The 19764-nt window shown below is 40.5% G+C and overlaps 4 protein-coding genes across 5 annotated transcripts in view; 3 read left to right on the forward strand and 1 right to left on the reverse strand.

The window, feature by feature from the left end:
* LOC117148350 (allatostatin-A receptor) overlaps positions 1-11852 on the forward strand; it is a 69570-nt gene extending 57718 nt beyond the window's left edge. Inside the window, exons 4-11 of the mRNA XM_033315688.1 lie at positions 1242-1431; positions 1507-1602; positions 2319-2469; positions 7666-7784; positions 8642-8717; positions 9450-9605; positions 9677-9785; positions 9898-11852. Coding sequence (XP_033171579.1) covers positions 1242-1431; positions 1507-1602; positions 2319-2469; positions 7666-7784; positions 8642-8717; positions 9450-9605; positions 9677-9781 — 893 coding nt within the window. The 3' untranslated portion in view covers positions 9782-9785; positions 9898-11852. The remainder of the gene's footprint in view (positions 1-1241; positions 1432-1506; positions 1603-2318; positions 2470-7665; positions 7785-8641; positions 8718-9449; positions 9606-9676; positions 9786-9897) is intronic.
* A 1251-nt stretch (positions 11853-13103) lies between these two features.
* LOC117147672 (probable insulin-like peptide 7) lies at positions 13104-13907 on the forward strand. The gene is made up of 3 exons (XM_033314648.1): positions 13104-13325; positions 13403-13575; positions 13641-13907. Exons 1-3 carry the CDS (start codon positions 13189-13191, stop codon positions 13808-13810), a joined length of 480 nt encoding a protein of 159 aa, XP_033170539.1. The 5' UTR covers positions 13104-13188; the 3' UTR covers positions 13811-13907.
* Positions 13908-13955: 48 nt separating this feature from the next.
* On the reverse strand, positions 13956-16592 carry LOC117147671 (poly(ADP-ribose) glycohydrolase). The gene is made up of 2 exons (XM_033314647.1): positions 15748-16592; positions 13956-15681 (listed from the first exon to the last, which is right to left on the reverse strand). The coding sequence occupies exons 1-2, from the start codon at positions 16458-16460 to the stop codon at positions 14211-14213; spliced, it is 2184 nt and encodes a 727-aa protein (XP_033170538.1). The 5' UTR covers positions 16461-16592; the 3' UTR covers positions 13956-14210.
* Positions 16593-16902: 310 nt separating this feature from the next.
* Positions 16903-19764, forward strand: part of LOC117148878 (uncharacterized protein DDB_G0271670) — a 30267-nt gene continuing 27405 nt past the window's right edge. For both annotated transcript variants that reach the window (XM_033316556.1, XM_033316557.1), the window contains exon 1: positions 16903-17117. The gene's annotated coding sequence lies outside the window, so the exon portion shown is untranslated. The remainder of the gene's footprint in view (positions 17118-19764) is intronic.

Consider the following 19764-nt stretch of genomic DNA (forward strand, 5'->3'; position numbering starts at 1 on the left):
TTGCGCTTTTTGTTCACCTTGAAACATCCTGTGCTAAATATATATTTGAAAAGGAAATTGATTTGCGGGCGCGGCATTCTGCTCTGGCTTTTACACTAAGAACTAAGAACAAAATGCCGCGAGAATCGGTAATATATAACTTCAACAATGATTTTCTTTCGTATTGTCAAGTGCGAAAGCTGTTGTGATTTTTCGCAGTGTACTCCGCGACATTTCCCATTTCCTCGGGTATTTGCTACCTGTATTGCCTGCCGTGCGTTTCCTCTTCTTTTACTCTTAAGTGATTGTTAGCCTCTTGAGTTTGTACTTCCTTTGGCTTCGTGGCCCACATCAATCCATTGGCATCAACTCATCGCATCTTCGTATGGGCGAAATAACATTTTGTTACAGTTCAACACTGTTTTAGCCCCACTTTCTTTCCTTTTCTATACATATTTTCTTTCTCTCTCTTTTCCTGGATGTCTTTGTCACGCTTCCTTTGTGTGGAGCTACATAAATTGTTGGCTAATTGCAAGTGGCTCCTTTGGCCAAGGGAAAATATATATAAAAAAAAATGTTCAGAGAAAGCGGGGAACCTTAAAGGAGAAAGGGGGGGGGGGGGGGGGTGTCTTTAAAGGCGGAATAAAGAAAGAACTGCGTTCGGGGAAAGCGAGTGAAAAGTGAAAGCTGAGCACGACAACAAAGACTCAAAATGGTAACAATGAACGACTCCTGTTCTATCGCCATCCCACCTTTTTTGACTTTTTACCCCGCGCACACACACGCTTTCACCCACCTACACTCACACACACACACATCCAAGCATTCCGTCTGCGTTGTTTGCTGCCTTTTGTCCGCGTAATTGGTGGAAAAGAAAAACTGGGGGGAAAATTGTGTTGTTGGGGGCTTGCTCCCACAACAGTAAGTGAAAGCTGGACCATTGCCATGACAGCAATATTCTTAACGTTATGAGCTTTCATTTTATTTAAGAATTTTCTATGGGGAATAAAAACTCTCACACCCAACTGGCGACTATAGCACATGTGAGGTTAAGCTGCATTTGGCCCATTTTGATAAATTTAATAAAGCAGCCAAATATGAAAATAAAATACGTATATTTTTATGCACGTTTATTACTTAACAGCAAAGTATTTGATCTTAACAACGAACTGAGCCTTAAAATTAAATCGATATACATTATGGTTAAGGCGTCTTAGCCCGTCTTGAAACAAGTTTATATCCCAATTTGCATGTCGTTGCAGTGGTTGTGGCCAACCAGCAGATGCGCTCCACCACCAACCTGCTGATTATCAACCTGGCCGTCTCGGACATTCTGTTCGTCATCTTCTGTGTCCCGTTCACGGCCACCGATTACGTGCTGCCGGAGTGGCCGTTTGGCAATGTGTGGTGCAAGTTCGTCCAGTACATGATTGTGGTTACGTGCCACTGCAGGTGGGTGCCTACATATATATATATATATATATAATATATATGCATATAACCTCTATACCGACTTGTGACTTGCAGTGTTTACACGCTGGTGCTGATGTCCTTTGATCGCTTCCTGGCCGTCGTCCATCCCGTGACTAGCATGTCCCTGCGAACGGAGCGCAATGCCACACTGTGAGTATCTCATCCAACTCGACTTCTTTCGATGCACTGCGCGAATAGCGCGCGCTTGAAGGTCAATCAAGTGCATCTCCTGGCCCAATCATTGTCTGGAGCAGGAATCAAGTTAAGAAACAAATGAATAGGGCGCGCGGAGAAGGCACTTTTGGTTCTAAAGTGCAGGTCATATCCCACATCATCTAGAGTAATTGCATCAATTTGCCCGGGCTTTGTAATTAGCTAGCTCTGCCTACCTGAAGGCCTTGTTCCCTGGCCTCTGACCTTTTGCCTGGTGCCTTCTGCCACCGGTTTCAAAGACACTTCGTCCCAGTCACACAACTGAATCTTTCAAAGTGGAAAAAACTTTAGCCGATAGCGAGTCGTCAACAAATTTCTTGGCCAACCGAGACAGATTTGCAAGAAATTAAAACCCACAAAAAACCGACCGAGAATCTTGTAGAATTTTTTACCCTAAATCAAGTTGAAACTTTGTGGCATGTTCCTTGATTAAAAAACTTGCAACGCGTCTTAAGAAACTTGAGGTAAAAACGAGGAGTAATGAAGGCGAAGTAATATCTAAAAAATTTATAAATGTATCCATACCTAAATGCACAGTGCTGGTCTGATGATTTATTTTCATGAACAGCTCCATTCAAAGGTCCGAATATATTGAAACCCTTTAATATATGTCACTTCTTGCACATGTCTCTTCCCCTTTCCCATTTCCTTAGGGCCATCATGTGCGCCTGGATAACGATTGTGACGACTGCGATTCCGGTGGCACTTTCGCACTCGGTGAGGATTTATCAGTACCACGGAAATGCTGGCACCGCTTGCGTCTTTTCCACGGAGGAGGAGATCTGGAGTCTCGTCGGTTTTCAGGTTAGTTTCTTACACCAGCTTCTTACACAACGAGAACTAACTGACAACTTTATGAACTTGGGACAAACGTTTTCATTTTGATATATGGTAACGAAAAAACAACTGAACACACAAAAAAAACTTTTAACAAATGGACTAAAATAGATTTTGTTAACTAGTGAATATTACGCTTATTATGCTCCGTGTACGATTCGCATACTTTGTTGTGACGCGAAATCGCTTATTGTCGAAATCAAGTCATGTTTTCCAGCGCTTTCCCAGCAAAACTGCAATATATTTGCTACTTAGAACGAGCACTTGTCTCCACTCCGCCCCACGCCCACTTTTCAGTCCTTCTATTGCGAAATGCGAGGACAACTTGTCTAGGTGTGTAAAATATCAGCGAGCCCCAAGAAGCGAGGATTATATAGATATTTATATATAGAGGGATCTTAAAGTCATGTTCAAAACCGTGGATTCACAACAAACAGATGTGTGCATATCGATTTTTGGGACTGCTTAAAGCCATTTATTTGGTTGCAAGCTGGGAATTTAATCAATCCTCCCGCAGTTGTTAAAAGTGTGACCATATTTTTGGTTTTATTGCACTTTTCGCAGCTCTCAAACGAAACAGTGGCCACACCTATGACTAAGTCACTGTGCATCCACGCACTGCATTTTTGCAGATCCCCATTAAGGGTCGCATCCTTTCAGTAAATTGGCAAACTGCAGAGTGGTCAGGGCCATATTTTGCAATTATTCGCCCGTTTTCTAAGCGAAAGATAGCGCACAATTCCATCATCATTATGGTCTAGATTCCCCCACATAGATCAGCGTTATCCCAAATGGTTTTTCCGTTCGCTTGAGTTGCTCATATTTGTTCGCCCCGAGTTTGTTATGTTTATTACTTGAACTTTTGTCTATTAATCAATTCGGGGACTTCGAAGGTCTTCGAGTGTAATTTCATGCCGGAAGGATGTTACACCGGAAAAGCTACAGTTGTTTTGGCCCTCTGGGCGCCGGGTGAAGGGAAGTGGATGGAACGAGCTTTGTCGTCTATTTCCATTCACACAGCGAATGAATAAGCCCCTGACAAACTACACTGAGACAAATTGAATCAAATAGTAAAATAAACGAAGAAATGCTCGACTGAATGACAATAATGGTATTACTTGTGGTACTAGGAAGCCAATGAGTGCGTTATAAGTCGGGGGAATTTCGCTCAGTGTGCTCAGGTGACTTACTGACTGACTGACTGACTGACTCCCTGAGTTATTCGGTATCTTCAGCTAATATGCACCCGAGAATTTTGCCGGCTCACCTTTCCACTCCACTCGAAAACCAACTGGCACGGCAAATTGCACAGCTCGCTTCGCCCCGGGTTTTCCGACGCTGACACGGATAAGGATACGGAGACACGGCTACGGATACGGCGTGTGCTTCGTCCTTATGTCCCTGTCCTGCCACGCCCCCACATCCCCCTGACTGTGCACATAAATCGCAATTGCTTTGGAAAACACGAAAAGGAAACCGCAACTTTGGGAGCTTAGTACAAAGTGTGAATGCTCTTTAAAGGAATGGAAATACCGCAAACACAATCGAAACTTGGCAATTAAGCCGGGATTTGGGATTATGTTAGAAAATTGTTTAGATTATTTTTTAGGGTCACCAGTATGATTTGCTTATGGTATTTGTACACTGACTACCTCGTATTCCATCCCATTTATTTGTGGTTCCTTTTAGAAAGAGCATTGAAACTGCAAGGAAACGATATTGGAGGCGGGTTGCCATACTTAGTTGGGATTTGATTTTCCGCCTCTGGAAGTGGCCATTGTCAGGGTCAATACATATACACACACACGCACCTAGTGTGTTATTTCGAGCCTTGTCTGGCAATAAAATAAAAATGGATCAAACTTGTGCGGCGCGGCGCATCCGTCAAAGCAAAACGAACAGTGAAACTAACGACCGAATTGTTGTCATCGTAAAGAACTCATAAAACTGAAACAAATAGTCTGGAAAGGGGCGGTGGAAATGGGAAATGGGAAATGAGCGGAAAATAGTGTTTATCTTTCAATACTGTGAGTCCAAAAAAAAAAAATGGAGGTACACCCACCCTCAATGTTTATTAAAGTTGACTTCTGTTTCTGTTTGCCGGAGAAGTCGAATTGAACTTACCATAAATGGCTTATATTTAACAAAAAATATTTGCAAATATACAAGCTTTTATGTCTGACGAATTCATTTTGCTATCACTAGTCAACTTTATTAAAGCTGTAAAAAAAAGGCAATCATTTGATGTCCGCAATATGGCAGCCAATTTATAATTTCAATCATCTTTTTGGTGAATTTCCTGGGGGTAAATACATACATAGATATGTATATGTATATATATATATATATAGGTATATATTTCGAGGAAAATTTGTGTGGAAACGAAGCACTCATCAGAGCCCGTGGCAAGTTGATTAATTTCGCTGAGTGTCAAGTTGCGTTTATGGACAAATCCCAGGCGCAATTTTTGGGTCATGCCGAATATTAAGTATACGCCCCCAACCATTTATCATGTGGCACACACTTCAGTTTATGGCTTTTTATTAGGACCAGCATAAAGTTTAAAGGCCGATTGAATGAAAAAAAAGGAAGGAAATACAAAAAGTTCGCTGCTCAAGTTTGGCAACTTTTATTTATGGCGATTGTGCTGTAAAATTTCATGGTGTATATCCATCGATTCCGGGCATCTCTGTATCTTTGTTTTCTGGCATATTTTGCATCTTTCTATTTCCTAAGTGGAAGTTATATAACGCCCATGGCAAAGTTTATAGTTTCCCAACTCCATTGCGAGCTTAGATCTAGATATATTATACGCACTTGTCTCGGACCATTGACACAGCAAAATGGCTGGATCATCCATTTCCAAATGCAATTGGGCACAGCAGAAGTTCCATTTCGAAATGTTTGCTAATCATTTGGCGCGAAAATGACTTTCAGTTTTGTTTCGTTTTCGGTTTAAAATGACAATTTGGCTAAAAGCAGCTGAGCTCACTAACGGAACAAGTTTTTGGCCGACAACTAGCTAATTTTGAAAGTGGCTGAGAAAAGCTGGGAACCATTTGCAAATCAGAGTTTTCTCTTTTTTGCTTCAGCTTACCGATTAACTGAAAACAAGTGAAAACAATTATTAAAATGCCTTTCAAATATATTAATTATCATTTTCGAACAAAATAAGTGAAGGCATTCCCTTACAAAGCCGATTAAATTATGCTAGTCCGCTTGATTGACCGCTGAAATCCAAAGGTGGCACTTTCAATCAGGGAAAGAGAATAATTAAAAGTATCCACAATGCATGTCATTGTCTTGCGATTGGGCGATAAACTGCAGAATTCAGCAGATATATCGTTAACATCATTGTCGCACATTACAAACAATTTCCTTGGCAATCAACACTTTAATTAATGCATCGGTAATCCCACCCTCAACTCAGCTAAATAAATAAGGGAGTGTGCAGGTAATTCGTTATGGGATTCGATTCGATTCACGCCAGAAAGTGAAACCATTCAACATTTAATTACATATAAAATACATGAAATATACGAATGTATATAATGGCTTGCAATATTAATTGCTATTACAGCACCTTACTTATGCCTCTTGCTTACTAATTAAGTAATGGGTGCCAAATCTGGTGAGTGCACATTGCGACATCCGGATACGAGATCCACAACACAATTGGATGGATCCTTATTCGGGGATACGATTTCGAGAAGTGTCAGCACGGATTATGTCACTCGTCCTGGTTTTCCTTGCCGTTGTCGATAACAAACGACATGTTCATTGGCCATGGCCATGGGTAAATCCCAACAAAGTGATTTCGATTCCGTATTCCATGGCTGTCAGGCATTCGCCCACCGCCCTCCAAAATTTATGAATGTGAAGGCGGGCCAACGATTATTATTAACAATTGCGGTATGCGCGATTTCATCGGTGCACTGGCACAAAAAATGTTCGTTTCAGCACATATTACAAAAATATTATAAAATATTACAAAAAAAATTGTATATATACTTTTCTTATTGTGCACTCTTCGCGCTTCCTTTCCTTTTCCGTTTCATTGCTCCCATTACGTAGCCTACAATTGATATATGTACATATATTTTGACTTGCACCTTTGTGCATATTTTGTTGGTCCTCATTGCCAGTTTTCCGATTTTCCTCCGGTTTTGTGAGGGGTGTGAGCGAGGGGGCGAGGGGGGGATGTGCCTTAATCATTTACACCTGGCTGCCGACTGCCTTTCACAAAGGAAAACCGATTCCACTCGAAAGTTGAGGCGCCGCCAAATGAGTTTTAAGCCCAGCAGCTCAATGGCAATGTATGCAGGGCCCCAGAAAAACCTCAAAGAATCCAACCGGATTCAAGACTCGAAATACTTTAAATATCCATTGATGCTGGCTGCTCTCGAAAGTTGATGAAAGCCCCAGCGAGGCAAACAAATCTTAAAGTTCGTAAAGGCCAAAGAGTACTCAAAACTATTAAGTTGATTTAAAATGGCTTCGAATTAATTTTAACTTGGTAATAACTTGAATTATCCTTACAATCATATTCCATAACGTGGCGATTAATTTCAGTGCGATTCAAGCGAAATACACACAGATATTCAACCGGAAGCCAGCAGCAACTACTCGAATTTTCCGCCAGTTTTACCAACACTACTATCTCATGCACACGCTCATCGCATGGATATACATATATATAATATATATGCATATATCTTTTGGTCTGTTGGGAATACGGCTAAGCGGCAGCTGGTAAATTGAAATGGGGGCTTTGTGTTTTTTTTTTTTTGGTTTTTTTTTTGGGGAACTGGCAAGTGTCTGGTACTCATATCTGGTATCTGGTCAGCATTACGGGTCAGCGCTTCTGACAATTTCCATGCAGAAACAAAAGGAGCTGACATGGCAGCAGATGGCAGAGGAAAAGCCTTCGACCAGTTACAGCAGCATAAAACAAAAGCAGTTGTACAAAAAAAATGTCTAAATAAATACACAGCTTAACTGAACTACTATGGTTATGTTTTTGAACTAAGAACTATTCTTGTAAGTTTAAATCTAAACCCAGTAGAATGGCCCACAAACTTGCAAGGCAATCAATATGTTCCTGATCTTGCAGTCGCATCAGAGGATATTAACACGTTTTCCGCACTTTGTATCTTATTTCAGGTCTCATTCTTTCTATCGTCATATGTGGCACCCTTGACGCTGATTTGTTTCCTGTACATGGGAATGCTGGCTCGTCTTTGGAAAAGTGCTCCTGGCTGCAAGCCATCCGCAGAGTCACGGTGAGTAAATGTGTACTATGAAATGCTCCTGTGAAAATCGCAACACGCGAATATCGCGTATACGCCATGGGTGCGGGAATATTCCTTCCGCTTGTTTCGTTCGTTGTTTTTTTTTTGTAGCTACGCACCTGCTGCATGCATGATGAATGCCCTTTTATTAGGCTGTGTGCAAAGCTCAGGAGCTTTGGCTCATGCATTTTTAAGTGGCCAGGTCAACGAGACCGAATCATAAGTACAAATGTGAGCGATACTCCCGCAGGTTCAGGAAAACGAGACTGATATGCGCGGCAAAAAACCAGTAAAATGTCACATTTCATAATAAAACTGAAAGTTTAAACATAATCATTGTTTCATTACTGGTAAGGTAAAGCTAACATTTTAAATAGCTTAAACTTAAATTGCTTCAACTCCGTGGATGAAGCGAAGAAGTAAAGTTAGCTAAGCTACTCAGACGTGATCGGGGTCAGCAACCATCAATTTGAAGTTGAACTTGCGGCTTTAAACTTTTGACAAATACACCTTGCCCCAAGTTCGGTTTTATCATAAATCGAAAACTATTAAATCGTGCTCGCTCTTCAGATGAAAGGAATTCAACTTTAATAGAAATACTTGCACATATACCACATGCTGCATCTTGTAAATACACATGTATATACTTTAGGGTGCGTTTTAAATTTGAATGGAAATGAACTGGCGACGAGTTCGCAATCCGCACGCAAAGTTCATAAATCACAGTGCGGGCAATGCAACTGAGTTCAGCAACTGAACTGCGGCATAATTTATATGCACCCCAGATATCCAAGTCTATATGTGCATTGTATATCTATATCTATATTATATTTCTGTTTCGATTTCAGCAAGGGAAAACGGCGCGTCACCCGAATGGTTGTTGTTGTCGTATTGGCGTTCGCCATCTGCTGGCTGCCCATTCATGTGAGTACAATAAAACACCTGCCATAAAGTGAAAATCAAAAATGCAATGCAATGCACAAGGTGCATCGCAAATTTGGCAACCAAACAGTAAACAGTCGATTTGTGCTATAACTAATTAGGATTGAACCAGCAAATTAGCTCATATAGTTAGTTGTATATAGGGTAGTTGTTAAAAAGAAGAGCTCAAGGTTAGCTTAAAGTACTTTGTGAACTTTGTTAAACTTCTAGGCATTCGGATAGCAAAGTTGCAAATTAAATACTCAGCCTGCGTTCCGAGAAAATTATAGGGCTCATAATCGATTTGCTTTAAGTTTGAGTAGCTCAAATTGGCAGTGGCAACAGCTGCTGCAAATTTTGTTGGCAAACACGCTGGATAGTTGCGATAAATTGACATTTGCGATAGTCCGATATTCCGATATTCCGGACCCCCCGTTTTCCGGATCAGGCTCCCCAGTTATTTGCTGAACTGCTTAATAGGCCAGCAGCTGCTGCTCCTTGAGTTGCCAGCACTCAAAGTGTTTGCACAAAATCAATGTGCTAGCAAATTACAAACGAAATTACAATTACACAGACACTCCGGAGTGCAAGAAATGCCAACTGCATCTGTCAATGGCAGCATATGGAAGCTATCTCAAATCAAATGATGAACTATAATTTCGAATGCAAATGTGCTTAAAATGCTTCAATTTTAAATGGTCTATCGTTTGAACTCTGCGTATCACTCCTTTGCAGGTCATCCTCGTGCTGAAGGCACTGAATCTTTATGGCGGCAGCCACTTGTCGGTCATTATCCAGATTATATCCCATGTGGTGGCCTACACGAATTCCTGCATCAACCCCATACTGTATGCCTTTCTGTCCGATAACTTTCGCAAGGCATTCCGCAAGGTGGGCATCGCATCCATCCATCAATCCCTCTATCATCATTCGGTAATAACGAGATATCGATCAACTTGCAGGTGGTCTGGTGTGGAAGTCCGCCTCCTCTGATGACCAATCAACAGGTGACCAAGACCACGCGCACTGCAACCGGAAACGGAACGTCCAATATTGAAATGCTCTAAGCGGGTATGTACACACATACATATGCATATGTATGATCTTACACTCCATTGAAAATTTCAATTGAATTTACCCATAATATTTACCTATTAATATACAACTTATCTTGTGCTTGCAGCTCTTGAAAGTAAACTAATTGAGATGGTCACACCATTTTTGAAGGCGACTTACAAACTCGAAACACAAAATGTGAATTTAAAACTAACAAAGAACACAAAAACATTAAAACGCGGCGCATATAAGTTAACTATAGTGTATATATAGTAAACAATGTATGTCTATGAGGAGAATATAATTTTCCGAATTATGAAATGTGATTGTTTTGATAGTTTAAAATGTGTGCGCATTATTTCCCTAAAAATAAGTCAACCGCAAGGTACATATATTATAAACACATATATTCTATGTTAAATTTTAATACGATTGGATTCTTACAAAACTTTGAGCGCCGTGTAAGTTTCATTTGTGGCCTAGAACTTAAGTATTTAACATAAAATTTAATTTTTCGAAAATAATAATAAAAAGAAGAAAGTTAAAGCTTAAAACTCAATTGGTTACATTTTGCACCTGAAATATTGAAAATGGCAAAACAAATCTGCAACAGATATGCTGTAAATTTCCTGAGACAGAAATTGATGAGAGTTGACACACTAATTAATGAATAGAATTGATAGGCAGTGGGATTTCTGTAACAATTTGTAGATTTCCGTGTTATAAGCAAGTCATATGTCATTTATTCATTAAGCGTTTAATAATATAAAATTATTATTAACAGAAAAGACAGGAAACAAAAGTTATTACCGATTTACATGACCATATTGAGAAGATTAGATTTAACAATACAACCTTTGGAATTTAAATGAACGATTTTCGAAAACAAATTGTTTTTTCTGTTTTCCATTGAAAAAATATTTTTTTTTTTACAGAGAAGCACAAATAAGGTAGAAGAAATTTATATAGCACGTAAGAAAGTTTTTTAATTACCAGAGCTGTCATTTTAGATGCAGGTAAATGTTTCAGATTCGAGGTCTAATAGGATTATTCTGGTACTAATTTCCCGTACCAACACAGCTCAATTTCATAGAAATTATCCTTTTCGTTATGCAAATTTAATCAATCATTAAATAAATCAGATTAGAACCAAAAAAGTGCAGATAAATCCAATGCTTTCATCCGCATAAATTATAGAAACATTCCATTTCCTACTCCAATTATTACTAAATCACAAATTAGACAATTGTTGACCATGCGAAGTTGGTAAACGTTTAAGTTAATCATGTAAATTACACGTATATATAGATACAACAATTTATACACATTTGACTATTATATAAGTGACATTAATAAAACATTTATATTGCTTTGTTGACTTTTTATTTTGCTTGGCTTCGGCCTTGCCGAATTTAAATGTGGCACAAAAAAGGATATTCGAAAATGGGAGTAGGTGTTCCTAGTGAAAAACTACTCGAAAGCTGAAATATGGAACCTAAAATATTAAAAATCGAAATTTTCTTAAATTAATTTCTAGATTAGTTTACTCGATTTTTATGAAAGCAATTCAGATTGCACAAATATACTATTAAATCGATTGGAAACACATGCTCCCATTTCAGTATGCTACTTTATTTAACAAATAAAACTATTGTAACTATATATAAGCATATGTATAGCAACATAAATGCGTATATATATATATATATGTATTTATATTTGTATTTGTAAATGTATTCTACTGCATTCCTAGCACAGTTGTGGAATTGAACAATATTTGAATTTAGAAGGAAAACAACCGAGAAATAATGGCAAAATTGAACAGAAGAAAAGTTTAAATATTCTAACTATAAGCGTAAAATAAAAAAAGTTTTTTTGTGTACCCTGTAGGGTATTCGCTAGGCGCCTATTCTCACGAAAATCGAAACAAAACTAGCGCATAAAAAATGCATTACGAAATGTACTCATCATTTTCCCATTTCATTAATGCAGCAAATAGTTTATTGCGTAAGATGAAAAGCGGAACTTATTGTATTTGTATATGAATGTATATGTACAATAACATTTGTTCATTGTGTTAAATAAAATTGATGACTCTGTGTACACAATATAAATAATTTTTTATTTATTGGCATGCCAATGGTGTGGGCTTCACTTCATGCAAATTAATGGTTTAAATCCATTGATTTAAAACTTGTAAGCATTGAAGTTCATTAAAGAGACGCCTGTTTACAATGGTGTTAAGTGCCGCATTAGTTTCACCCACTATTTGTTTACTCAGTGATTCCAAATGACGGTTTGTTTGTCAAACGTAAATATTTGGCTTTGAAACCAATATAAACTACCGCGTTTATTACAGCGGTGGGTATTTAAACACGTTCAAGATTTTGCATCTATGTATCTCATTTTCTCTATTTCAAAAGTTCAGTTCGAAAGCACTTACAAAAAAATTCTGGAAATTACGGCTCCCAATAGGCAGCCAACCACCGGCAGTGTCGTCCAAGAACTGAACTGGAAAAGCAAGCAAAGGAGGAAGGACCTCCACTTGGAGCTGCTGGAGCATTGTGTGCAGAAAAGGTGCATCATAAATTCTCACGGAACGTGTAAACAGCGACATTATTTAGCTAAGCTATTGTTTCATGTGGGCGGTTTCTTTTTTTCATACTCGCACAGTGGGCGCAAATAAAATCACCTTCATAATTTTTGATAAATCTTTAAATGTATCCTAAATTAGCATACCCATTTGTTATTTATTATTTATTTATTTGTTTATTACATATTTACATATTACATATTACATATTGTTATAATAATATCCCTGCTTTTAGCCCACTGTTTCGCCCACAGTATTGAAATTCGAGCAAATATTGCAAAATTTATGCCAGCTTCGAAATAAAAACAAGTGCCCGGCATTCGGCTCGTTTTACGAGGCAAACAGCGTAACTTGCCGGATTTTATGTTGTTTTGTTAGCCAAGCAACAGGTTGCAGGTGGAACGGCTGGAAGGGCAGGTGGAGAATCTGCAGCCGAACCACATACATATGTAGAGAAGTGGCTCCAATTTGCGGCCGAACGGAACCGCAGATAAACAAGGCAATAAGCGGACAACGGGCCGCATACGCAATTGCTGCCGTAGCTCTTCATTAGATTGGATTGGCCTGGCCGGGTGTGGAAAAGGGTCCTGACCCGAGCCTGGGCCTCATTACTTCAAATAGAGCGCTGACCAAACGATTTAATTATACCGCCGACGCCCGACAGTTGGCCGCCACTCAGGTGGAGCCCGGGTCCGGTTATATTTCAAAACCTGACAACACACCGGCCAGAGCGCTCAGTCGGCACGCGTCCGCCGTGTGAACCGCACCAGGATCAGCATCCCGTAGCATCCCTTCAAGCGCAATTCGAGCAGGAGAACTCCCGATATGACCAAGATGATAATACAAAACTCGGGCAGCTGGACGCTTTGCGGAGCTCTACTCCTGTTCGTCCTGCCGCTGATACCCACGCCGGAGGCACTGCAGCACACCGAGGAGGGTCTCGAGATGCTTTTCCGCGAGCGGTGAGTTGGGCTCCATTGAGCTTTACGTCCGGAGCTGTTCCGGTTTCAACCCACCCACGTCTATGTCCATCTTTTAGTTCCCAATCGGACTGGGAGAACGTGTGGCACCAGGAGACGCACTCCCGCTGCCGAGACAAGCTGGTCCGCCAGCTTTATTGGGCCTGCGAGAAGGACATTTACCGACTGACCCGGCGCAACAAGAAGAGGACGGGCAATGATGAGGCTTGGATCAAGAAGAGTACCACGGAACGTAAGTGAAATCCCTTCCAACCAAAGACATTGAAATCTATGTGACTCCTCCTGGTGCCTTTCCAGCTGATGGCTCAACCTGGCTGCATGTGAACTATGCCAACATGTTTCTGCGGAGTCGTCGATCGGATGGAAACACTCCATCGATATCGAACGAATGCTGCACCAAGGCGGGTTGCACCTGGGAGGAATACGCCGAGTATTGTCCTTCCAACAAGCGACGCAATCACTACTGATTGGCCATCGACGGTGGATCTGCTTAGATATATACGAACAAATATATATTCGCTTTTTTTTCGTGGTTGTTGTTGATGTTCTTGTTGTGGTCAAATAAAGTCTTATTGAAAATAAACAGGTTTCGGTTAAATAAAAAGAAACTTTACTGGCTTTAACTACAAATTTCGCATAATAAAAGCTAGATTTGCATGATATAACAAATTATATTAATCAATCAATGTTATTCAATTTAACAGCAAAATTGTCTTTGCAGATTAGAATAGTATAATTAAAAAAAAAATTCAGTTTATTCGACTCACAATGACCCTACTTTAAAATGCCCTAAATATGTCCTTAAAGCTATCTACACTTTATACCTCTTCAATTTGGGGCAGTAACAATCCTCTAGTGCAATATCACCTAGTCAACAATATCGTCCTCTTCGTCCTTGTCGTCCACATCGATCTCCTTACGACTCTTTGCTGAACCCTCAGCCTTGCTGCAGCTGGAGGATTTTCGTGGCCTCTTCGAGGCCGATCCCTTTTCGTAATGGGTGTCCAGCATCTCGAGCAGGCTCAACTGGCGGCCACCTGAACCTCCTGATTTCGTGGCTGAACTGCTGGTTTTGGCCGTTGTGCTGCTGTTGCTTATTTCTCCGCTGCTTTTTGCTTCCAGACTAGCGGCCTCCATCATGGCATTCGCCTCCTCATCGTCCGACAGCATAAGAAGGGCCTGATCTTCCGAAGAATTTGAGTTATCTTGCGATGATTGAGCGGGCAATAGATCGGTACTTTGTTGAGTTATGGTGGTTTGCGGTCGGGCTGGATGCTTGTTGAGTTCTGGCGAGGATTTCGCTGATGCCGATGTCTTTGTTTCTGATTTTCCTTCACCTGATCCAGCTGCTCTAGAGCTTCCAGCTTCGGTGGATGCTCCTTCTCCGTGCCCATCTCTGATCTTCTTAAGTTCCTCTTCAATAAAATCATATAGCCTCTTTTTGGATGCCTTACACTCACGCGGCTCCTTGGAGCTCTTCTCCTTTATAACCCTACTGTACGACCTCAAAATACTCCAAAGCTGCTGCACCGTAGTCCCTTCATTTCGAAACAACAGCCACATTTCATGAAAATCATCTCTAAACTCCACATTTCCAAAGGTATAGTATGCCAAAGGTCTGCCCAACTGGGCGCAGACCATGAGTTGCAGCAGGGCTTTCAGGTAGGAGTCCCCGCCGAATGCGCCGCACCCCCAGTTACCAGTTGCCACACCCGGTGGTGGTGTCACCATCCAGTGAACAAATCCGATGTACGCCTTGTTCAGCTCCCTTTCCATGAGATCCTCGCGATACTGATGATGTGACTGGGCAAAATGAAGGGCATCGATTGCCACAATGGCCGTTTGTCGACGACCTGAGCTATCTCTTGGCGTGGAATCCTCAAAGTTGCCGGACCACTCGAAGCTTCCAGCATATCCCGTATAGTTACTGTACCTCTCGGCGCCCAACATCACCAGGGCCTCGAATGGTCGCAGACACTCCGTAAAGAGTTTACCCACCAAGAGCTCCGGACAGATGACAAAGCGTATCTCCTCCTGAACGCAGCCGTGTCCCAAGACACCGCCACCCAAATATTTGTTGGCAAAGTCTACTTGCAGCAGTCCAATGCCCTCATCCTCGATCGTTCCCTCGGCATCCACATGCAATGGCACATCGCCCAGCGGCGCCGCACTTTGGCTCCAGTCGACCAGATGTTCCGGCAAACCGCTCCGACGGACAAAGGTCACCACACCGGTGGGCACATTGCTGGCATCCCGCTCTGTGGGACACACGCGACGGAAATAGTGCATAATGCATTTCAGCTTCTCCAGCACTGCCGGTCCCGTCGATTGGTAAAGCCTTTGATAGAATGGAATACATTTTACATACTTCGACTGCAGATATACGAATCTGGTGGCCGCTTACCTGTTAAAGTTGATGTCCGGAAAAGTGCTGTACTCGGACTTCCTCTTGAGGGTGTTTCTCCGGGGAAAGGTGCACAAGAAGGCATTGGCCAACAGGCAGGAGATCTGCTGTTGGCTCAGGCTCAAGGAGGCGTTCTTGTGGTGCTTGAGCAGCGGAACTGGCGATTGAATCAAGTCCGGAAGCCGCAGTGCCAATCGGATAATGCGTGGCAATAGATCCTCGAAGAAAACCCGTGTTTCGCTCTCGTCCAGTTCCTCGTCCAAAAGTTGATGGAGGGCACGAAAGTGCCACTGATCCCTGTAGGTGGTATTATATGATAATATCGCCGCCTGCAGTTCCTCACTCGTCTCTATGGGCTGCAGAAGGGCTCGTTCGATCATTTCCCAGCGGGAATCGATGGTTGTGCTGCCATCCAGGTTCTCCCTCGGATATTTCGACTCGGGCGCACAGGGCAGACGCACATGCTCCGAGTCCCACTTTCCCGGTGATTTGTAGGGGCGTGGCGGTGTTTCTCGAATTGGCAGCTGGTACATCACCCGGTGGAGATTGCCGGCAGTCACTGGTGGCAAATTCTCCAATTCGAAGGGCTGCCGATTACGATGTATAGCCTCCATAGACACTCCACGCCACGAATCATCCAGGGAGTCCGCCACATTTGCCGGCTCCTCCTCCGTTTCTATTTCGGAGATCCCGCCATCTGGAGACTTGGACATCCTGGCGCAGCTTAAGCATAAAGCCTTGCCCAGTCGGTTGGTCAGCAGGGACGCACTTGCTCCGCGTCGATTTGCCGAAGATTTGTAAACCTTTTGGAATATCGGAAAAATCAAGTGTGACCTGAATTCTGGCATACCGGTGTTTTGGGGATGAGCGATAGCTGTGATGAATATCGCACTTTAAAAATACCACACACTACGATTGAAGCGTAGTGAATTAAAGCGTTTATATATCAAAATATATCAAAATAAACGTTTGTATTCGCTTGAGAATGAATCAATAACTGATTCAAAATTACATTGCCTTGAATTGGGCGGGCGAAAGTGTGACCATTACAAGTGGTATTTTCCCACGCATTGTCGCTAGTATTTAAATACCGGCACGAGAAATACCAAACATTGAGTGCGTTGCAATGCGAATTGCAAATATAACCGCCGAAGGGACAACAACAAACAAAGAGAAAAAAACAAAACTTCCAGCAATTTGTCAACTATTTTCTCTATTTTTTTTAAAGTGTGAAACTATCATAACGAGCGCCGAGTTTTAAGTTAAGTGAAAGGATTTTTTCGTGTCCTTCGTGCGGTAAAAATAATAATTCATATACCCAGGGAAATAAAGTTAAAGACTCTTATTAAATGTATTTGATACTCAAAAAGGTAAGAAGCGGCGAAAAGGAGTTGCTGTTTTATGTTTTTATAAGCACTTTACCAACGAAATGTTTTTTTGTTGACGTCAGTGGTCAAATCAAATTTTTTCAGTTTTTAACCCTTAATGTGGCCCTGTCACTCGCATCTATGCATATATTTATGTGGTTGTGGTATTTTTCTAAAGCTTACGTGTTGAAAAGAGGAAGAGAAACCGCTGCATACACGTGCAAAGATTCTGAGAATGGACACAAGAGAGCGAGAGAGGGAGAGAGAGAGAACTGTTGTTTGTTTGAAAGCGTCGCAAAAACAATACAAAAAGGTCATAAAAAATACGCACACACACTTGCATCTGAGGAAAACGCAAAAGCAAATTCGCAGCTAGCTAAAAACCAAAATAAATATAATTTATGAAATGTACTTTTGCTAAAGTTCAACACACCTTTATCTCTCCACGAAATTTGTTTGCACCATCTCTTTCTCTCCTTTTTGCGTAAACAAACGAAAAAGCTTGGCAAGGAGAAGCAAAAAAAAAAAACACAAAAACAAAAATCGAATTATCAGTAGAATTCTACAAAAACGAGACGTTTCTCTTCATCGCTCTTCGTACCTGAGTGTAGCCTTCAAATTTGCTTAGATTTCGCCTTGGCCATAACCTAGAAATACTCGAAAAAAGTACTGTCAACGCTCAATAAGTTAAACGTTTGATTTTTAACTAAAGAGAAAACCAGATATTAAGTTAAATTTATTTCACTAAATAAAAGAAGAAGGTCTGAAACCCGAGCATTTAGATTTCGGTGGTAAACTTTAACGCAATGGAGTCTGCACTGTACCTGTAGCGCTTTCTCTTTTCTCATTTGCGTCAGCGAAAATGGATGGAATAATCGGGGGTGGCGTTTGGGGGGTTAGCAAAAAAAACAAGCAACAACAAAAATGCATAGAGCCGAATAATCGCTTGGAAAAAGCAAGCGACGAAAACGCGATGTTAGTAAACTTTTTCAAGGTCACCTCAAAAGCATGAACTTATACTAATCAACAGCTGAAAGAAGCAGAAGACTGCACTTCTATGAGTCAGTTTCAAAAATTAAACAAAACGAAGAGGGGAAAAAACCAATTTGAAAATTCAATTTAGATATTTGTGGAAATTTCTGTTTCTCTAGAATGTAGAGATTTTGAAGAAATAATTTATTTTTTTATCCGAACTCTGATGCACTTCACACATAAAAAAGAAAGTTTACCTTAAAATATTTGCTAAAACTATTTAATTAAAAACCAAAACTATAAATTAAAACTAAACCATTTGCTAAACCATTTTAAGTTGGTATTAAGTATGAAGTGTAGAGAATTAATAATATAGTAACAAAGTGTAGAATAATAATAATAATAATATAAGAATAAGGTGTGGAATAATAATAAAATCAAATAATATTTATTATAACAACAGTGTGTTCTTTTTACCAGTGATCACTGTACACGTATTTATGTGCGAAAGTCGAATTATATCATGTGATCCCGAATTGTTTGAAATGTTTGGGCTTAAAATTTCGAATGAAAACATGTGAAAATGGATCTAGAAGCTATTTATTTGTTAACGCCTCAATTTATAAGTATGTATATTTATTCGCATTGACTTGCTTTTGATTGGGGGAGGCTTCAGTTGTATGCAATAAAAAAAAACTGAAATGATAAATAAAATTGCGTTTGCTTTTGTGCTTTGACTTTTTTCTTGGCTTTTGTCAACGCGACTTGGCTCACGTTGACAAAACAAAGTGCAAAATGATGAACGAGAGGAGGGAGATAGAGTGGAGAAAACCTTGCAGTTACAGGCTGCACTGGCTATGTGCAACTATGTTTGGTTAGGACCAAAGCATATACAATCTATCCACTGCATCCATGCACTCCATAACTTATAAAGCCAGAAATAATTAAAAAAAAATCCTTCAATTGCTGCTAAGTACCCCCCTTTAGCACCATCTTGCACACAAGTGCAAGCAGACAGAGAGAGAGATAGAGAGAGAGAGAGGCAAATAGCTAACTAGAAAGAGAGGGCTGGCCACACGTGTTGCTAAGGAGGGTCGCTCAACTTTATCGCCCAGCCACCAGACCCCTTCGCATACCCTGCAAACCCACAATTTATTTATTTATTTTTTTTTTTTTGCCAGAAAATATTCGCACACTCTCGCAAACAAAATAAGAACAACAACAGAGTGCAAAAAAATAAAATTCGCATGCGCTGATGACCTTGAGAGTTCTGCGAGTATAAGACGGAAAAAGCGAAACTGAGAAGACGCCTGCAATGCGAAATGGGCAGGAAAAAATATACAACAAATATCGCAAACAAGAGCAAATTTTCTTTTCAACAAAAAAACAAATACAGTTTGCGATTTCGCTTGTTAATGGGAAAAATTCTTTAACGAATAAGACGCCTTTGATTTTTGGTATCTGAAATTATGTATTATATTATGTTGAATATTAAATGCAGATTATGTGTTTATGTCTTGCATCATCATCAGCACGCATAAATAATTTATCTATTTACCGTTAGTACTAATGCAAAAGGCCCCTATATGTATATGTACACATACATATGTATGTATGTATATATTCATATTTTTTAACTTTTGGCAATGTTCACGCCCCCATTTAAGCAAAAAGTGAA

Source organism: Drosophila mauritiana, chromosome X (genome assembly GCF_004382145.1).
Source record: "Drosophila mauritiana strain mau12 chromosome X, ASM438214v1, whole genome shotgun sequence".
Classification (NCBI taxonomy): Eukaryota; Metazoa; Arthropoda; class Insecta; order Diptera; family Drosophilidae; genus Drosophila; species Drosophila mauritiana.

Coding starts and splice junctions, on each gene's coding strand:
- LOC117147671 (XM_033314647.1), bottom strand. CDS start 16,460: ATGTCCAAGTCTCCAGATGGCGGGATCTCCGAAATAGAAACGGAGGAG. Junction 15,682..15,747: donor CCGGACATCAACTTTAACAG/GTAAGCGGCCAC, acceptor ATTCTATCAAAG/GCTTTACCAATCGACGGGAC.
- LOC117147672 (XM_033314648.1), top strand. CDS start 13,189: ATGACCAAGATGATAATACAAAACTCGGGCAGCTGGACGCTTTGCGGA. Junction 13,326..13,402: donor GAGATGCTTTTCCGCGAGCG/GTGAGTTGGGCT, acceptor TCCATCTTTTAG/TTCCCAATCGGACTGGGAGA. Junction 13,576..13,640: donor CAAGAAGAGTACCACGGAAC/GTAAGTGAAATC, acceptor GTGCCTTTCCAG/CTGATGGCTCAACCTGGCTG.